Raw genomic sequence first — 16093 nt, forward strand, 5'->3', positions numbered from 1 at the left:
TGATGAGCTGGGTTGGGTTCCGATGAGTTGTCTTGGGTTCCATTGAGTTGAGTTGGATTCTGATGAGTTGAGTTCCGATGAGTTGTCCAAGGTTTGAATTGTATCCAGTTGGGTGTAAGGCTTGTCAGCTCCAACTGTGTGGTGTGGGTTAGTCTTCTTTTAAAGAGTAAACACAAGGGCTGGAGATACCTACGGCATTATTGTTCGGAATATAAGAGTCTGCTCTACTGCCCGTATATATAGGCTTAGCTACAGTATCAAATCACCCTGGAGTCCTGGCGCCTGGAGGTTGCCCATTCCCACCTTCCAGAGTCCCTTTTCCCCAACTCGGGGCAACTGAGTTTTATGGCTGGTTCATATGTCCTGTCCTCCCTTTTGGCCCATGGTCATGTGCTCTGTGCCAGCGCTTTGTGTCCGGAGATGGCATGAGATGGGGATCACAACATGAAGCGAGGAACCAACAAGGCGTCTCTCACCTGGCAAGACGGAACGAGGGTCCAGTAAGGCGTATCCGAATAACAATGGTCAATAACGTGTGCAGGTGGGACCCCATAAGTCCTACAGCCTGAGATGGAGAATGTTTTGAAACCATGCCATAAGAACGGAAGGAACAGCACGTTCCCCGAAAGAAGGACTAAATCAAATGCTTCAAAGATTCACAACGCTTTTTCAGAACTGCGGCTACGGAGCGTCCACACCTGTCGGGAGAACCTGATCACCTCTTCCGGGCAGGGTCTGTGTGTGTGAGTATGGATGTATGCATGTGCGTGTGGGTGAGAGCTCTCTCTAGATGTGATTTTGATAGGATTCTGATGTGATGATCAATAAATGTTACATGAAAAGTGTTAAAACCAAATTTGGTCTCTAAAAGCGCCTCACTGATCCCTCTGCTGCTGCTCAGTCGTTTAGTCGCCTCCGACTCTTCGTGACCTCATGGACCAGCCCAGGCCAGAGCTCCCTGTCGGCCGTCACCGCCCCCAGTCCCTTCAAGGTCAAGCCAGTCACTTCAAGGACACCGTCCATCCATCTCGCCCTTGGTTGGCCTCTCTTCCTTTTTCCTTCCATTTTCCCCAGCATCGTGATCTATTCCAAGCTTTCCTGTCTCCTCATGATGTGGCCAAAATACTTCAGCTTTGCTTCTAATATCCTTCCCTCCAGTGAGCAGCCACTGGGCATTATTTCCTGGAGGACAGACTGGTCGGATCTTCTTGCCAAGGTCCAAGGCACTCTCAGGATTTTCCTCACGATTCCCTAAACACTCTGCATCCATCAAAAGAACAGGAACCCTTTGGGTTCGTAACACTGGTATTATTATTCTATTACAGTAGAGTCTCACTTATCCAACATAAACGGGCCGGCAGAATGTTGGATAAGCGAATATGTTGGATAATAAGGAGGGATTGAGGAAAAGCCTATTAAACATCAAATTAGGTTATGATTTTTAAAATTAAGCACCAAAACAACAAATTTGATAGAAAAAGTAGTTCAACACGCAGTAATGATAGGTAGTAATTACTGTATTTACGAATTTAGCACCAAAATATCACAATGTATTGAAAACATTTACTACAAAAATGCGTTGGATAATCCAGTACGTTGGATAAGTGAGACTACTGTAATATGTTTATATTATTGTTATATTACTATATTCTATTATTGTATTTTATTATTATATTATTTATTGTAGGATTATTCTATATTATATTCTTTATTTTTCTAATCTATTTTCATATTATTATATTGTTCTGTTGTTTCTTCGTTCGGTCCCTTCCGATTCTTGGTGACCTCCTGGACCAGCCCAGGCCAGAGCTCCCTGTCGGCCCAGGCCACCCGCACCTCCTTCAAGGTGGAGTTAATTTCTTCAAGGATACCATCCACCCACCTTGCTCTTGGTCAGCCTCTCTTCCTTTTTCCTTCCATTTTCCCCAGCATCGTGATCTATTCCAAGCTTTCCTGTCTTCTCATGATGTGGCCAAAGGGCTTCACCTTTGCCTCTCATCTGCTTCCCTCCCGTGAGCAGTCAGTCGGGCCTTCTTTCCTGGCGGATGGACTGGTTGGACCTTCTCGCGGTCCAAGGCACTCTCAGGACTTTCCTCCAACACCACAGTTCTTCCTTCGCTCAGCCTTCCTTATGGCCCAGCTCTCTCTCACATCCAGAGGTCACTACTGGGAATACCATTGCCTTAGCTACGTGGACTTTCGTTGCCAGTGTGATGCCTCTACGTAAAGGGAAAGGTTTTCCCCTGATGTTAAGTCCGGTCGTGTCTGACTCTGGGGGTTGGTGCTCATCTCCATTTCTAAGCCAAAGAGCCAACGTTCGTAGACGCCTCCAAGGTCCTGTGGTCACTGGCATGACTGCATGGAGCACCAATGATACATTCCTGCCGGAACGATACCTATTGATCTACTCACATTTGCATGTTTCCGAACTGCTAGGTTGGCAGAAGCTGGGGCTGGAATGGTCACTACCCTCACCCAAACCCCTCCAGTCATCAAATCTCGGCCTATCAGGTCTGTGTGCCAAGTTGGGCCCAGATCCCTCCGTGTTTGGGTTCACGGTGCTCTCTGGGTGGAGGTGAACTACAACTCCCCCAAATCAAGGTTAATTCCCCCCAAAGGCCTCCAGTATTTTTGCTGGTCACGGGGGTTCTGTGGGCCAAGTGAGTTCCAGGTCCATCGTTGGTGGAGTTCAGAGGGCTCATTGGTTGCAGGTGAACTGTACATCCCAGTCCCTACAACTCATAGAAACCATGATGAATTCTCCCCAGAGCCCCCCCCCCCAGTATGTTCTGCTGCTGACCAGTTCCTCTGTTTGCTGTGCGCCATAGAAAAGGATAGGACATAGAAGGGAATTGGCATGGCCCCGCCCACTGCCTCTCCCTTAACCCTTTCCTATTCTTTCCTGTGGCACACAGCAACTGGAGATTGAGGTTTGGGGAGTCCTGACCCTGACTGAGAGGAGTCGTAGGGAGTGGAACGTATAGTTCTGCTGCAATCCAAGAGCCCTGTGAACGCCAACAACGAAGGGCCTGGGACTCACTTGGCACACAGACCCAACACGGCCACCTTGGCATCCCGGGCCGGGCTGTGGTGCAGCCGGTTAGTAGCCATCTGCAATAAATCACGACTGACTGAGAGGTTGTGGGATCGAAGGCCGGGTCAGATTGAGTTCCCGACCATTAAGAGCCTGGCTCGCTGCTCACGTAAGCAGCTTGAAAGACAGTTGCATCTGTGGAGTAGGGCCCGGGCTGTGGCGCAGGCTGGTGAGCAGCCAGCTGCAACAAATCACTCTGACCAAGAGGTCATGAGTTCGAGGCCAGCTCGGAGCCTGCGTTTGTCTTTGTTCTATGTCAAGGCATTGAATGTTTGCCATATATGTGTTCATTGTAATCCGCTCTGAGTCCCCTTCGGGGTGAGAAGGGCGGAATATAAATACTGTAAATAAATACATAAATAAATAAATAAATTCTAGGTACCGCTTTAACATGGCTGTTCTGTTGTGCTTTTGAGTAGACAAGTCTGTTATAACCTGGTCCATGTCTACACTGAAACTTGCCCTGCTCACTTTTGAGTTTGATTCCCGTTCAGATTTATCTTCCTTACCGGTTGTATCTATTTGATGTATGTCCTATTTGTAAATTGGACCTTTAATGCCCGGATGATTGTTTAACATTTTAACTTTGTCGATTTTAACTATGACCTGTTTAAATTGTTTTTAAATTGTGTTGTCTGATGTCTAAATTGTTATTTTATGATTTTATGTGATTATATTGGGCTTGTTCCCCAATATAATAAAATAAATTTATTATTATTATTGTTATTGACACAACAACATTGTATGACACAACAAACAAGATAGATATGCTGGATTTCGTGTCGCAAAATCCCAAGTCGAACCCTTCCCAAGTGTCTAAGACTGTGTGATGTATTTTCAGATGATGCACGCAGATCCCAGTCGGGTGGCCTTTTGCAGTTGGCAGATCGTGAGTTTGTCAATGTCTATTGTTTCCAAATGCCGGCTGAGATCTTATGGCACGGCACCCAGTGTGCCCATCACCACTGGGACCACTTGCACTGGTTTCTGCCAGAGTCTTTGAAGTTCAGTCTTGAGGTCCTGAGAGCGGCTGAGTTTTTCCTGTTGTTTTTCGTCAATGCGACCGTCACCTGGGATGGCAACATCCATGAACCAAACCTTTTTCTTTTCCACAACTGTGATGTCTGGTGTGTTGTGTTCCAGAACTTTGTCAGTCTGGATTCGGAAGTCCCACAGTATCTTTGCGTGTTCATTTTCCACAACCTTTGCAGGTTTGTGATCCCACCAGTTCTTTGCTGCTGGCAGGTGGTACTTGAGACATAAGTTCCAATGAATCCTTTGGGCCACATAGTTGTGCCTCTGTTTGTAGCCTGTCTGTGCGATTTTCTTACAGCAGCTGAGGATATGATCCATGGTTTCGTTGGTTTCCTTGCACAGTCTGCATTTTGGGTTATCAGCTGATTTTTCGATCTTGGCCTTAATTGCATTTGTTCTGATGGCTTGCTCCTGGGCTGCAAGCCTTCTGTCTCCTTCTTCAGGGTCCCATTCATGGTCTTCTCCTTGTCAGCTTTTCCTTCAATTTTGTCAAGGAACTTTCCATGCCATGTTTTGTTGTGCCAGCTGTCAGCTCTAGTTTGTAGTGCGGTTTTCTTGTACTGATTCTTTGTCTGCTGTGCTTTGAGGAGTTTCTGATTTTTGACTTCAATCAAAGCAGGTTCTTCACTTTGCTTTACATCTTCTGCCAGGGCATGTTCTTCTTCTTTGACGGCTTGTTTTACTTGCAAGAGTCCTCTGCCCCCTGATCTTCGAGGCAGATACAGCCGGTCAACATCACTGCGAGGGTGCAGTGAATGATGAATGGTCATGAGTTTTCTTGTTTTTCTGTCCAAATTGTCCAGTTCCATCTGTGTCCAATTTATAATGCCAGCAGTATATCTTATGACAGGTATGACCCAGGTGTTTGTGGCCTTGATGGTGTTGCCTCCATTGAGCTTGCTTTTGAGAATTTTTCTGGCCCTTTGTGTGTATTCTTTGCTGACCACAGTCTTCACATGTTCATGCTTGATGTTGTCCAGGTGTAATATGCCCAGATATTTATAGGCCTCTGGCTGGTGACACTTTATTGTTTGGCCATTAGTCATATTCATGCCCTCACTTTCAATGATTTTTCCCTTCTTCAATGCCACTGTCGAACATTTGTCCAAACCAAGCTCCATGCTGATATCAGTGCTAAAAATTCGGACAGTGTTGGTCAGAGACTGGATTTCAGTTTCTGTTTTCCCATACAGCTTCATCATCATCATCATCATTATTATTATTATTATTATATAATTATATTATGATAATGGATTTCCTGTCCTGCCCCTCCTCTGGTCCTGCCCACCAGCTGAGCTCTCCCTCCCCCCTCCCTCCCTGGATGGCTGTTCCGTGCCTGCAGGGGGCGCCATGGAGACCCTTGTGATGCGCTGCAGCATCTCCCCCTGAAGGCCATTCCCTTCGGAAGCTCACTTTCCCTTTCACAGCAGGAAGGCAGGCAGTCGGTGTCTCTCTCCACTGATTCATGCTCCTTGCCCTTTGCTTTTGCAGCCTGTCGCTGTGTCGCCCGGTTGGGTCCACATCCCGGTGAGTCTTCTTCGCTCCTCGTGTGGGGAGGAGGGGAGGAGCAGAGGGACCTAGACGGGGGGAGGGTGTCCCTCTTGGTTCTCTTGTACCTCTCAGCTGCCTTATTTATTTCGTGTCAAAAGCATTGCATAATAAATAAATTTAACAGTGATAAAATAAAGGAAATCACAAGCAGCTAAATAGTTTTAGACCAAACGCAGGCAACAGCAACCGCATTGTCCGTAGCTTTAAACAACTCCTCCTCCGTGCATGAGGCAGGGCATTGTGGGCAAGCATACAGCATACAGCAAGGGTTCCTGTTCTTTTGATGGATGCAGAGTGTTTAGGGAATCGTGATGGATCAATGAGGCTCAGAGACCAAATTTGGTTTTAACACTTTCATTGTAACATTTATTGATAATCACATCACAATCCTATCAAAATCACATCCCGAGAGAGCTCTCACCCACACGCAGATCCACACATCCATATTCTCAAGCACAGGCCCTGCTCGGAAGAGGTGATCACGTTCTCCCGACAGACGTGGTCTCGGCGATTCCGGCAAGCGTGCTGGATCTTTGAGGCCCCTGCATTTGATAGGCTAAAGCAGGGGTCCCCAAACAAAGGCCCGTGGGCCAGATGCGGCCCCCAAGGTCATTGACCTGGCCCCTGTCCTAAGCTTTAGACTTGGGGTTGTCCTAAGTCTGAAATGACTTGAAGGCACACAACAACAACAATCCTAATTTTGGACTATTTCTTCATAGTCCAGCCCCCCCAATAGTCTGAAGGACCGTGAACCGGCCCTCCACTTCAAAAGTTTGAGGACCTCTGGCCTAAAGTTTCGTCCTTCTTTCGGTTCCTTCTGTTCTTACGGCCTGGTTTCAAAACATGCTCAGTCTCAGGCTGCATGACGTATGGGGTGCCAGCTGCACACTTCATTGCCCGTGGTTATTCGGATAGGCCTTCCTGGACCCTCGTTCCGTCTTGCCAGGTGAGAGACGCCTTGCTGATTCCTTGCTTCACCCGCCAAGTCCATCCCATGTCAGACTCTGCGTGGACTCCATTTTCTTTTGAGGCCTGTTTCTTCTGTTCTTCACAAGCACCCACACAAACACTCCAGTTCCTTACACACACACCCTTGATACATCAAGACTAATTTATTGTATACATGTCTGATTCAGTGTCAATTATATGTCTATAATCCATTTTATATAGTTATATAGTTAACATGCACCACAATTCATAATAGCGGTTCTAAGCATTACAATTTGTTTTCAAATACAGAAAATCGATAAGTCAGCCATTTCTACCCTCCTCTCCAGTTTCAGCCGTTTTGACCCTTATAAATCACCCTATTTTTTGAAAATAAAAAAATTAAAAGTAACAATACAAGGAAGGCAGAAATAATTTATAATGCTTCAACTGAACATGAAACTAACTACTACATGAGATACAAAACTAAATCAGAAACTAACACACTTGCAAAACAGTGACCTACACACACAACTGAACTAACAAACAGACAGGGATACGTGCCTAAAAGCCTCATTATATCTGTTAATTTTTATCTCTCATTATTCTACTCCCTTTAGATAATATCATATAACACTTCTATTTGTTATAACACTTTTCCAATTAATACCTATTACAACTGACATTTGCCCATGTTGTTGTTGTCAGTTTGTTCGTTGTGGCTAATTTGCAGATCTTCATAAGCCATTGTTTTTGCTTTGGAATAAAACATTCCTTCCATCCCTGTGTACAGTCAATTCTTACTTGAGTATCTCGCAGTAACTACTCATGCTTCATTCTAATTGATCATCCAACATTCTCAGCATATAAAACTCTAGTTTCATGTAACCTTGTTTACTTCCAGAATGGAACATATTTTAGTTCAATCTTTCTACAATACACCACATGTGATGAAATGTCCCAACTTTAAGCTTGAATTTCCAAAATGTGCAAGAGTTGCTTTTGTACATGTTAGAATGACACTCTGGGGTCAATTAACATCATTCTCTCCAGGTTGAATTCTATGATGTCCATGTATAACCTTATTCCATGAAAGGCTCTATCCACACTCCATGCATTTCTACGGTGTCTCCCCAGTGTGAGTCCTTTGATGTGAACGTAAAGTTCCACTCTGAGCAAAGCTCTGTCCACACTCCAGGCATTTATAAGGTTTCTCCCAAGTGTGAGTCCTTTGATGTGAGTGTAGATTTGACCTATGAGTGAAGCTCTGTCCACACTCAAGGCATGTATAGGGTTTCTCCCCAGTGTGAGTCCTTTGATGTGAACGTAAAGTTCCACTCTGAGCAAAGCTCTGTCCACACTCCAGGCATTTATAGGTTTTCTCCCCAGTGTGAGTCCTTTGATGTAAGTGTAGATTTGACCTATGAGTGAAGCTCTGTCCACACTCAAGGCATGTATAGGGTTTCTCCCCAGTGTGAGTCCTTTCATGTGAATGTAAGTGTCCCTTCTGAGCAAAGCTCTGTCCACACTCCAGGCAGTTATAGGGTTTCTCCCCAGTGTGAGTCCTTTGATGTGTACGTAGGCCTGAACTATGAGTGAAGCTTTGTCCACACTCCAGACAGTTATAGGGTTTCTCCCCAGTGTGAGTCCTTTGATGTCTACGTAGGCCTGAACTCTGAGTGAAGCTCTGTCCACACTCCAGGCAGTTATAGGGTTTCTCTCCAGTGTGAGTCCTTTGATGTCTACGTAGTCCTGAACTATGAATGAAGCTCTGTCCGCACTCAAGGCAATTATAGGGTTTCTCCCCACTGTGAGTCCTTTGATGTGAATGTAATTGTCCCTTCTGAGTAAAGCTCTGTCCACACTTCAGGCAGTTATAGGGTTTATCCACAGTGTGAGTCCTTTGATGTCTACGTAGGCCTGAACTACGAGTAAAGCTTTGTCCACACTCCAGGCATTTATAGGGTTTCTCCCCAGTGTGAGTCCTTTGATGTCTGCGTAGGCCTGAACTATGAGTGAAGCTCTGTCCACACTCCAGGCATTTATAGGGTTTCTCCCCAGTGTGAGTCCTTTGATGTGTATGTAAGCTTCCCTTCTGAGCAAAGCTCTGTCCACACTCCAGGCAGTTATAGGGTTTCTCCCCAGTGTGAATCCTTTGATGTGAACATAGGCCTGAACTATGGGTGAAGTTCTGTCCACACTCCAGGCATGTATAGGGTTTCTCCCCAGTGTGAATCCTTTGATGTGAATGTAAGCTTCCCTTCTGAGTGAAGCTCTGTCCACACTCCAGGCAGTTATAGGGTTTCTCCCCAGTGTGAGTCCTTTGATGTGAATGTAAGTGTCCCTTCTGAGTGAAGCTCTGTCCACACTCCAGGCAGTTATAGGGTTTCTCCCCAGAGTGAGTCCTTTGATGTGTCTTCAGTTTTCCATGCTGACTAAACGTCTTTCCACATTCGATACATTTATATGCTTTCTCCTCCATGTCAACAGAGTTATGTGCTATGTACATTTAATTCCAATATGGACACTTGATTCTTGTTTTTCCCTTTCTGATCACTCACAGCAGTAGGTTCAAATAACAGGAAAGTAGATTCCATCTGAACATTAAGAAGAACTTCCTGACTGTAAGAGCTGTTCGGCAGTGAAACTCTCTGCCTCAAAATGTAGTGGAGGCTCCTCTGGAATCCTTTAACCAGAGGCCAGATGCACATCTGTCAGGGGTCCTTTGCACTTTCCTTGCACGGCAGAGGCCTGGATTGGGTGCCTCCTGCAGTCTCTTCCGACTCTTCCGTTCTGCTCTATAATCCAAAGTGAATGTAGGAATTCAGCAAGATCACAAAGTCAGTGTTTTAATTGTCCAAAACTCATAAGACTGTGGGTGAACTACAACTCCCATCATGCCAAGTTAACCCCCAGAAACTCCATCAATACTTCCAAGTTTGTATGTTGGGTAAGTTAGCTCTTGACGCATCACGAGTGGGGTCCAGTGTGCTTACTGGCTGTAGGGTGAACTACAACTCCCACCATGGTGAGTCTGTCCCCTCCAACTCCTCCAGTAGGTTGAGTTACATGGGGTTCCATGTGCCAAGTGTGGTCCAGATCCATCATCTGTGGAGGTCGCAGTTTCCGTGGTTGTGGGTGAACTACAACTCCCAGAAAGGAAGATCAGTCCCTCCAAACCCCTCCAGTAATCACATCTCGGCATATCAGGTCCGTGTGCCAAGTCTGGTCAAGATCCATCCGTGTTTGGGTTCACAGTCCTCTCTGGATGCAGGTGAACTACAACTCCCCCAAATCAAGGTGAATTCCCCCCAAAGACCTCCAGTATTTTTTGCTGGTCATGGGGGTTCTGTTTGCCAAGTTAGTTCCAGGTCAATTGTTGGTGGAGTTCAGAGTCCTCATTGATTGTTGGTGAACTATACATTCCAATATGGGTGAACTATAACTCTTGGAAGTCGAGGTCAATCGCCCCCAAACCCCATCAGTATGCAAAGTTGGCCGTGTTGGGCCTGTGTGCCAAGTGAGTTCCAGGTCCATCATTGGTGGGGTTCAGAGTGCAGTTCTTAGATGGCAGGTGAACTATACATCCCAGTCCCTACAACTCCTCTAAATCAGGGCCAGTTCTCCCCAGACACCCCCCCTCTCTCTCTCTCTCTCTCTCTCTCTCTCCAGTCTGTTCAGCTGCTGATCAATTCCTCTGTTTGCTGTGTGCCGAAGGGAGGGGGGAGGGAGGGAGGAGGGAAAATATAAAAATATATTATTATAAAAATAATAGTATAATATCATAAAAAGAATACAATAATATATAATAAAATATTATAATTATTTTTAATATTATATCATGATTACAATTTGACTTTGGTCAAAGCACAGGGTTGTATAGGGGTAGATTTGCGTGAAGCCGAAATGAGTGCATCGATGACAAATCGGATAGGATACTTATATCATTATATTATGATAAAATAATAATAATATATTAATAATCATACGATAATGTAAAATTGTAATATAGTATAATATATAATAAAGTATATTGTGAAAAAGAAATCTAATATAATATTACATTATTTGATAATAATAACATAATATACTAATACAATATAACACTATAATAATAAAAATAATATATAATAAACTATAGTATAGTAATTGTAATATATTATAATGAAGAAGCCCCTGGTGGTGCAGTGGGTTAAACTGCTGAGCTGCTAAACTTCCGGACTGAAAGGTGAGTGGTTGAATCCAGGGAGTGGGGTGAGCTCCCGCTGTTAGCCCCAGTTTCCGCCAACCTAGCACTTTGAAAACATGGAAACGTGAGTAAATCAATAGGTACTGCTACGTGTGGCCACATGACTCTTGGAGGCACGGACAACGCCGGCTCTTTCTTCGGCTCAGAAATTGAGGCGAGCCCCCCCCCACCCCCCCAAAGCTGGACACAACTGGGCTCAACACCAGGGGAAAACCTTTACCCTTAAATATATTATATTATTGCATATTCATATTACTATTATTATTCTATTATTGCGTTATTGTGTAATTATATTGTCATGTTCTATTACTCTATCTTCATATTATTCTATTTTATTCTGTTACTTTATAATTTTCACTCCTTGCCCTTTGGCCCAGTTCACTCTCGTTCAATTCCTTTGTACTGTTTTTATACCATGTTTTATGATGCTATTGTTACTATTTTATTGCTTTACTATATTACGAGGAGCCCCGGTGGCGCAGTGTGTTAAAGCACCGAGCTGCTGAACTTGCAGACCGAAAGGTCCCAGGTTCAAATCCCGGGAGCGGAATGAGCGCCCGCTGTAAGACCCAGCTACTGCAAACCTAGCAGTTCGAAAACATGCCAACGTGAGTAGATCAATAGGTACCGCTCCGGTGGGAAGGTAACAGCGCTCCATGCAGTCATGCCAGTGGCCACATGACCTTGGAGGTGTCTACGGACAATGCCGGCTCTTTGGCTTAGAAATGGAGATGAGCCCCAACCCCCAGAGTCGGTCACGACTGGACTTAACGTCAGGGGAAACCTTGACCTTTACTATAGGACAATGTAAGTATTTGTATTTGTTGATGATGATGATTTTGTATGCAATGGCCTGGCCCTGGCCCCACGTCAGCTGCCCTAAATCCCTTCGGGGAGATGGAGGCGGGACACAAAATACCATTATTATTACTACAGTAGAGTCTCACTTATCCAACACTCGCTTATCCAACGCATTTTTGTAGTCAATGTTTTCAATACATTGTGATATTTTGGTGCTAAATTTGTAAATACAGTAATTACTACATAGCATTACTGTGTATTGAGCTATATTGCACAGGCCTTTCCCTTGCCCCAGCTTGGAAACATCCATTACGCTTGGCTAAATACTGGTTGTTGTATGATGAATTATGTATATAATTATGTTCTTTATGATGTTGGTATAAGTATTTTTATTGTGTTATATTTTGACCTTTGTCTGATTGGGCTTGGTCCCCATGTAAGGTGCCCTGCGTCCCTTCAGGGAGATGGTGGCGGGATACAAAAAAAATGTAGTAGTAGTTGTTGTTATTATTATTATTATTATTATTATTATTATTAGTAGTAGTAGTAGTAGTAGTAGTAATATTGGGGGGGGGGGGAAGTGTGGTACAATGTGGTGTTATACTTTAAAGGGACCAACAAAGTGTTGAACAAAGTGTTCAAAGAATAAGTTTTGTCGGCTTCGACTCGGTCTGGACTAAGGTTTATGTACAAGGTTCTGTGGATGAATGGCTCAAGTATTTTGTATTGTTTTAAATCTGTATTTAACTGCTTATGTTTTTATTCTTTTGTATTGTTGTGTATTGGCATCAAATTCTGCCAGTTTTGTAAGCCGCCCTGAGTCCCTTTGGGTGAGAAGGGCGGGATAGAAATGATGGAAATAAATACATAGAATAAACAAAGAAACAGAAGAATGCAAGCAAAATGGTGGATCAGGTGAAGGTGGTATCGCTCAACTGCCGAGGCCTTGGCTACTCTATAAAGAGAAGATGATTACAAATAATAATAATAATTTATTTCTTATATCCCGCCTCCATCTCCCCAAGGGGACTCGGGGCGGCTTACATGGGGACAAAGCTCTAAAATCAACAGTTGACATATGCATAAAAACAGTAGAAGTTACAAAATTTAAATACATAGAAAGAACCAAACAATTTTAAAACTTTAAGATAAAACACATAGGATATCAGTTAGACAGGGGAGTGGGGCTGTTTAGGATTACGTGAGAGGGGCTGATTTGTGCAAACATGAATAGTGGAACCAGAGTGGGGTAAAGTGCTAGGAGCCGGCAAGGCGATTTGGACTGTATGATGAAAGTGCAGCTGATTATTCTATATAAAAGCATTAGCAACGAGAAAACAGCTAGAAAAACGTGAGTTAGAAAGGACTCAAAAAGAATTGATATTTTTAAATAGACAATACTTTAAATACAGTAATACAGAAACTCCAAATTATTAGCCAAAGCAGCACACATTAGAAAGGGAAGAAAATAATAATATCCATTAAAGACAAGGAAGGTAAGAATCATACAAGGATGGAAGACAAAATATTAGCTTTTCCAAAATTTTATCAAGAACTATACTTGACAAAAGAAAACTCCAAAAGTAAAATAGAGGAATATATTGAGAAATATTGGAAACAATAAAGATCCAGAAAACAGATGAATTAGTTATAGAACAATTAATTTCATAAAAAGAGATTGGAGAAATTACAGATAATTTAAAACCCGGGAAGATCCCAGGAATGGATGGGCTGGGACCGGAATATTATAGAAAAATTAAAACCATATTAATACCTAAATTAAAAGAATTATATAATAATAACAGGAGAGAAGATCCCACCATCTCGGGAACAGTCTCTGATTATGTTAATTTTGAAACCTAACAAGGACCCAACAGAACCCGGATCACATAGACCCATTGAGTTAATAAATCAAGATGCTAAAATTTCAACAGTAATTAAGGCAAAAAGAATGAATGAATTTATATATAAGTATATCAATGAAGATCAATGTGGTTTCATAGCAGGGAGACAAATGTCAGTTTAATGGGTAGGGTTCTAAATATATTTAATTATCAGGAAAGGAAATTTTAAAAATGAGTCTTTAATTAATTTTCCCCTCCTGTTTTAAAGACTCAATTAAATATTTGGGAATAAATGTAGTGAAAAATTAGAAGTTGTAGAGACTAATAATTTTATTAAATGAAGAAAGGAAATAAATATAACATTTTTAGAATACGCTAAACTCAAATTATCATGCTTTGGAAGAATAGCATTGATTAAGATGAAAATATTACCTTTTTTAAAATTTAGAACGTCACCTATGAAAATTTAAACGTGGTCTGTAATGGAAATAAAAAGCCAGAATAAATATAACTAAATGGTACGTAGTCGACGGTTTAGCGGAGCAAGGAAAACTGGAAGGGCCAGAAGAGGGGTTCTCAACCCGGGGTCCCTCCCCAGGTGTGTTTGGCTTACAACTCCCAGAAATCCCAGCCAGTTCAGTTTACCAGCTGTTAGGATTTCTAGGATTGGAAGACCAAAAACATCTGGGGAGGGACCCCAGGTCGAGAACCACTGGGCTAGAAGAAGAGGATAAGAAATTAGAATGGAAACCAGAGTGTATTTGATAGAAAATAAAGGAAAGTCTGAAAAGAATTGGTATAATGTACGGAGTAACCCCCTGATATAAATATGAATTTTATTTCTAAACATTATTGGCCATGCCATACTGCTGCCCTTGACCTGCCTGGCACCTTATATTCGGCCACCCCAACGCTGAACCCTTGACCACTGTCTCCTGGCCCGCTGGTGAAGTATCTTGTCATTGGTTCCCAAGCCTGTGGTTAATTGATTGATTTGCCTGTTTATTGTACTTATGCTCATTATTGTATTATGTTTTGTTGTTGTATGGTTTTAAGTTGTTGTATGGTGTCCTTGTTGGAAACTGCCCTGAGTCCCTTGAGGAGACAGATAGGGCGGTATATGATCAAAGTTTTATTATTGTTATTATTATTTATTTGTACCATCTTCCCAAAGGGGAGCGGCTCACAAAAGTACACAGTTGTGCAGAACACACAGTAAGATAAAGGTCAAGGTTTCCCGACATGAAGTCCAGTCGTGTCCGACTCTGGGGGTTGGGGCTCATCTCCATTTCTAAGACAAAGAGCCGGCATTGTCCGCAGACACCTCCTCGGTCATGTGGCCAGCATGACTGCATGGAGCACTGTTACCTTCCTGCAGAAGCAGTACCTATTGATCTACTCACATTGGCATGTTTTTCAAACTGCTAGATTGGCAGAAGCTGGGGCTAATAGTGGGAGCTTGCTCTGTTTTCTGGATTCGAACCTGCAAATATTTTGGTCAGCAAATTTAGAAGCTCAGCAGTTTAACGACTGAAAAGTGGGCCCGTTCAGCCCCGAGAGGGCAGGGCCAGGGCTTGTGCAGAAGGCGGGTCCTCTCCCTTGATGTCCCCCCCCCGCTCTCCTCCCCCCTCCCAAGGCAGGCACGGGCACCACTCGGCCCGGAAGGTGGATGTGGCCCCTCAGGCTCTCCCTCTGGCCCCTCCCCACGTCCCCTCCCCTCTGGGCCTCAGGACGCCTTGGTGGCCTCGGTGGGAGTGGGAGTTCTCCTGCATCAGCCAGTCACCCCGGGACCCCCACCGAGAAGGAAGGAAGGAAGGCCCTGGGACCAGGCTTGGCCCAGAGAAGCCCCGTCGCCGCCTGAAGACCCTGCGGGGAGTGAGGGGAACGGGCCTGGGTCCGGGGAGGGGCAGTTCTCCACCCGCAGCCAGGAAGGAGGGGACCCGGAGGAGGGCAGGCCTGGACCGGGCTTGGCAGACAGGCCCCACACGGGCAGATGTGCCTGGTTTCATAATAGTAATAATAATAATAATAATAGATCTCTATTTATGTCCCACTCTTCTCCCTCTCGGGACCCAATGCGGCTGAGAACGTATTGAAATCCCATAAACAACAGAGCAGGTGGATCCTAGAAACACAACGGGAGAGACAGATGAACGGGAGCAGGCCTGGACCAGGCTTGGCAGACAGGCCCCATATGGGCAGCTGTGCACGCAGGCCTGGTTTAATAACAACAACAACAACAGCAACAAATGTCTATTTATATCCACTGGAGCAGACCTTCAGGCCCGTGAGGCGTCCTGTGGAGACCCGTCTTGGGAGAAGGGGATTCTGGGAGTTGTAGTCCTCCCTCCCTCCGCCAGCCGAGGACGGGCCTGCCCCCCCTCCCCTCCCCTGGGCCTCCCCCCCGGGCACCCCAGGAGAGCCCCCCTCCCTCCCTCTCCCCACAGACCTCTCTCTCTCTCGGCCTCTCCGTTCTCTTCCTTCCCGCCTCACAGACACAGACCAGGCCTCAGGCGAGGCGAGACGCCGCCATCTTCCTCCTCGTCCTCCTCCTTCCCGGAGCCCGCCCCCTCCCCCTCCCATTGGCTGAGC

General features: G+C 44.6%; 2 protein-coding genes across 2 annotated transcripts in view; both read right to left on the bottom strand.

Moving 5' to 3' along the window:
* The window catches only part of LOC134294662 (zinc finger protein 135-like), a 72228-nt gene extending 56211 nt beyond the window's left edge, over positions 1–16017 (bottom strand). Inside the window, exon 1 of the mRNA XM_062966254.1 lies at positions 15951–16017. The gene's annotated coding sequence lies outside the window, so the exon portion shown is untranslated. The remainder of the gene's footprint in view (positions 1–15950) is intronic.
* Positions 6019–16034, bottom strand: LOC134294664 (zinc finger protein 658B-like). Its single transcript, XM_062966256.1, has 2 exons — positions 15951–16034; positions 6019–10311 (listed from the first exon to the last, which is right to left on the bottom strand). Exon 2 carries the CDS (start codon positions 9114–9116, stop codon positions 7728–7730), a length of 1389 nt encoding a protein of 462 aa, XP_062822326.1. The 5' UTR covers positions 9117–10311; positions 15951–16034; the 3' UTR covers positions 6019–7727.
* Positions 16035–16093: the final 59 nt, after the last annotated feature.

This window comes from Anolis carolinensis, unplaced genomic scaffold, assembly GCF_035594765.1.
Source record: "Anolis carolinensis isolate JA03-04 unplaced genomic scaffold, rAnoCar3.1.pri scaffold_18, whole genome shotgun sequence".
NCBI lineage: Eukaryota > Metazoa > Chordata > Lepidosauria > Squamata > Dactyloidae > Anolis > Anolis carolinensis.

Excerpts from the sequence above, each read along its gene's own strand:
- LOC134294664 (XM_062966256.1), bottom strand. The coding sequence starts at position 9,116 with ATGTACATAGCACATAACTCTGTTGACATGGAGGAGAAAGCATATAAA.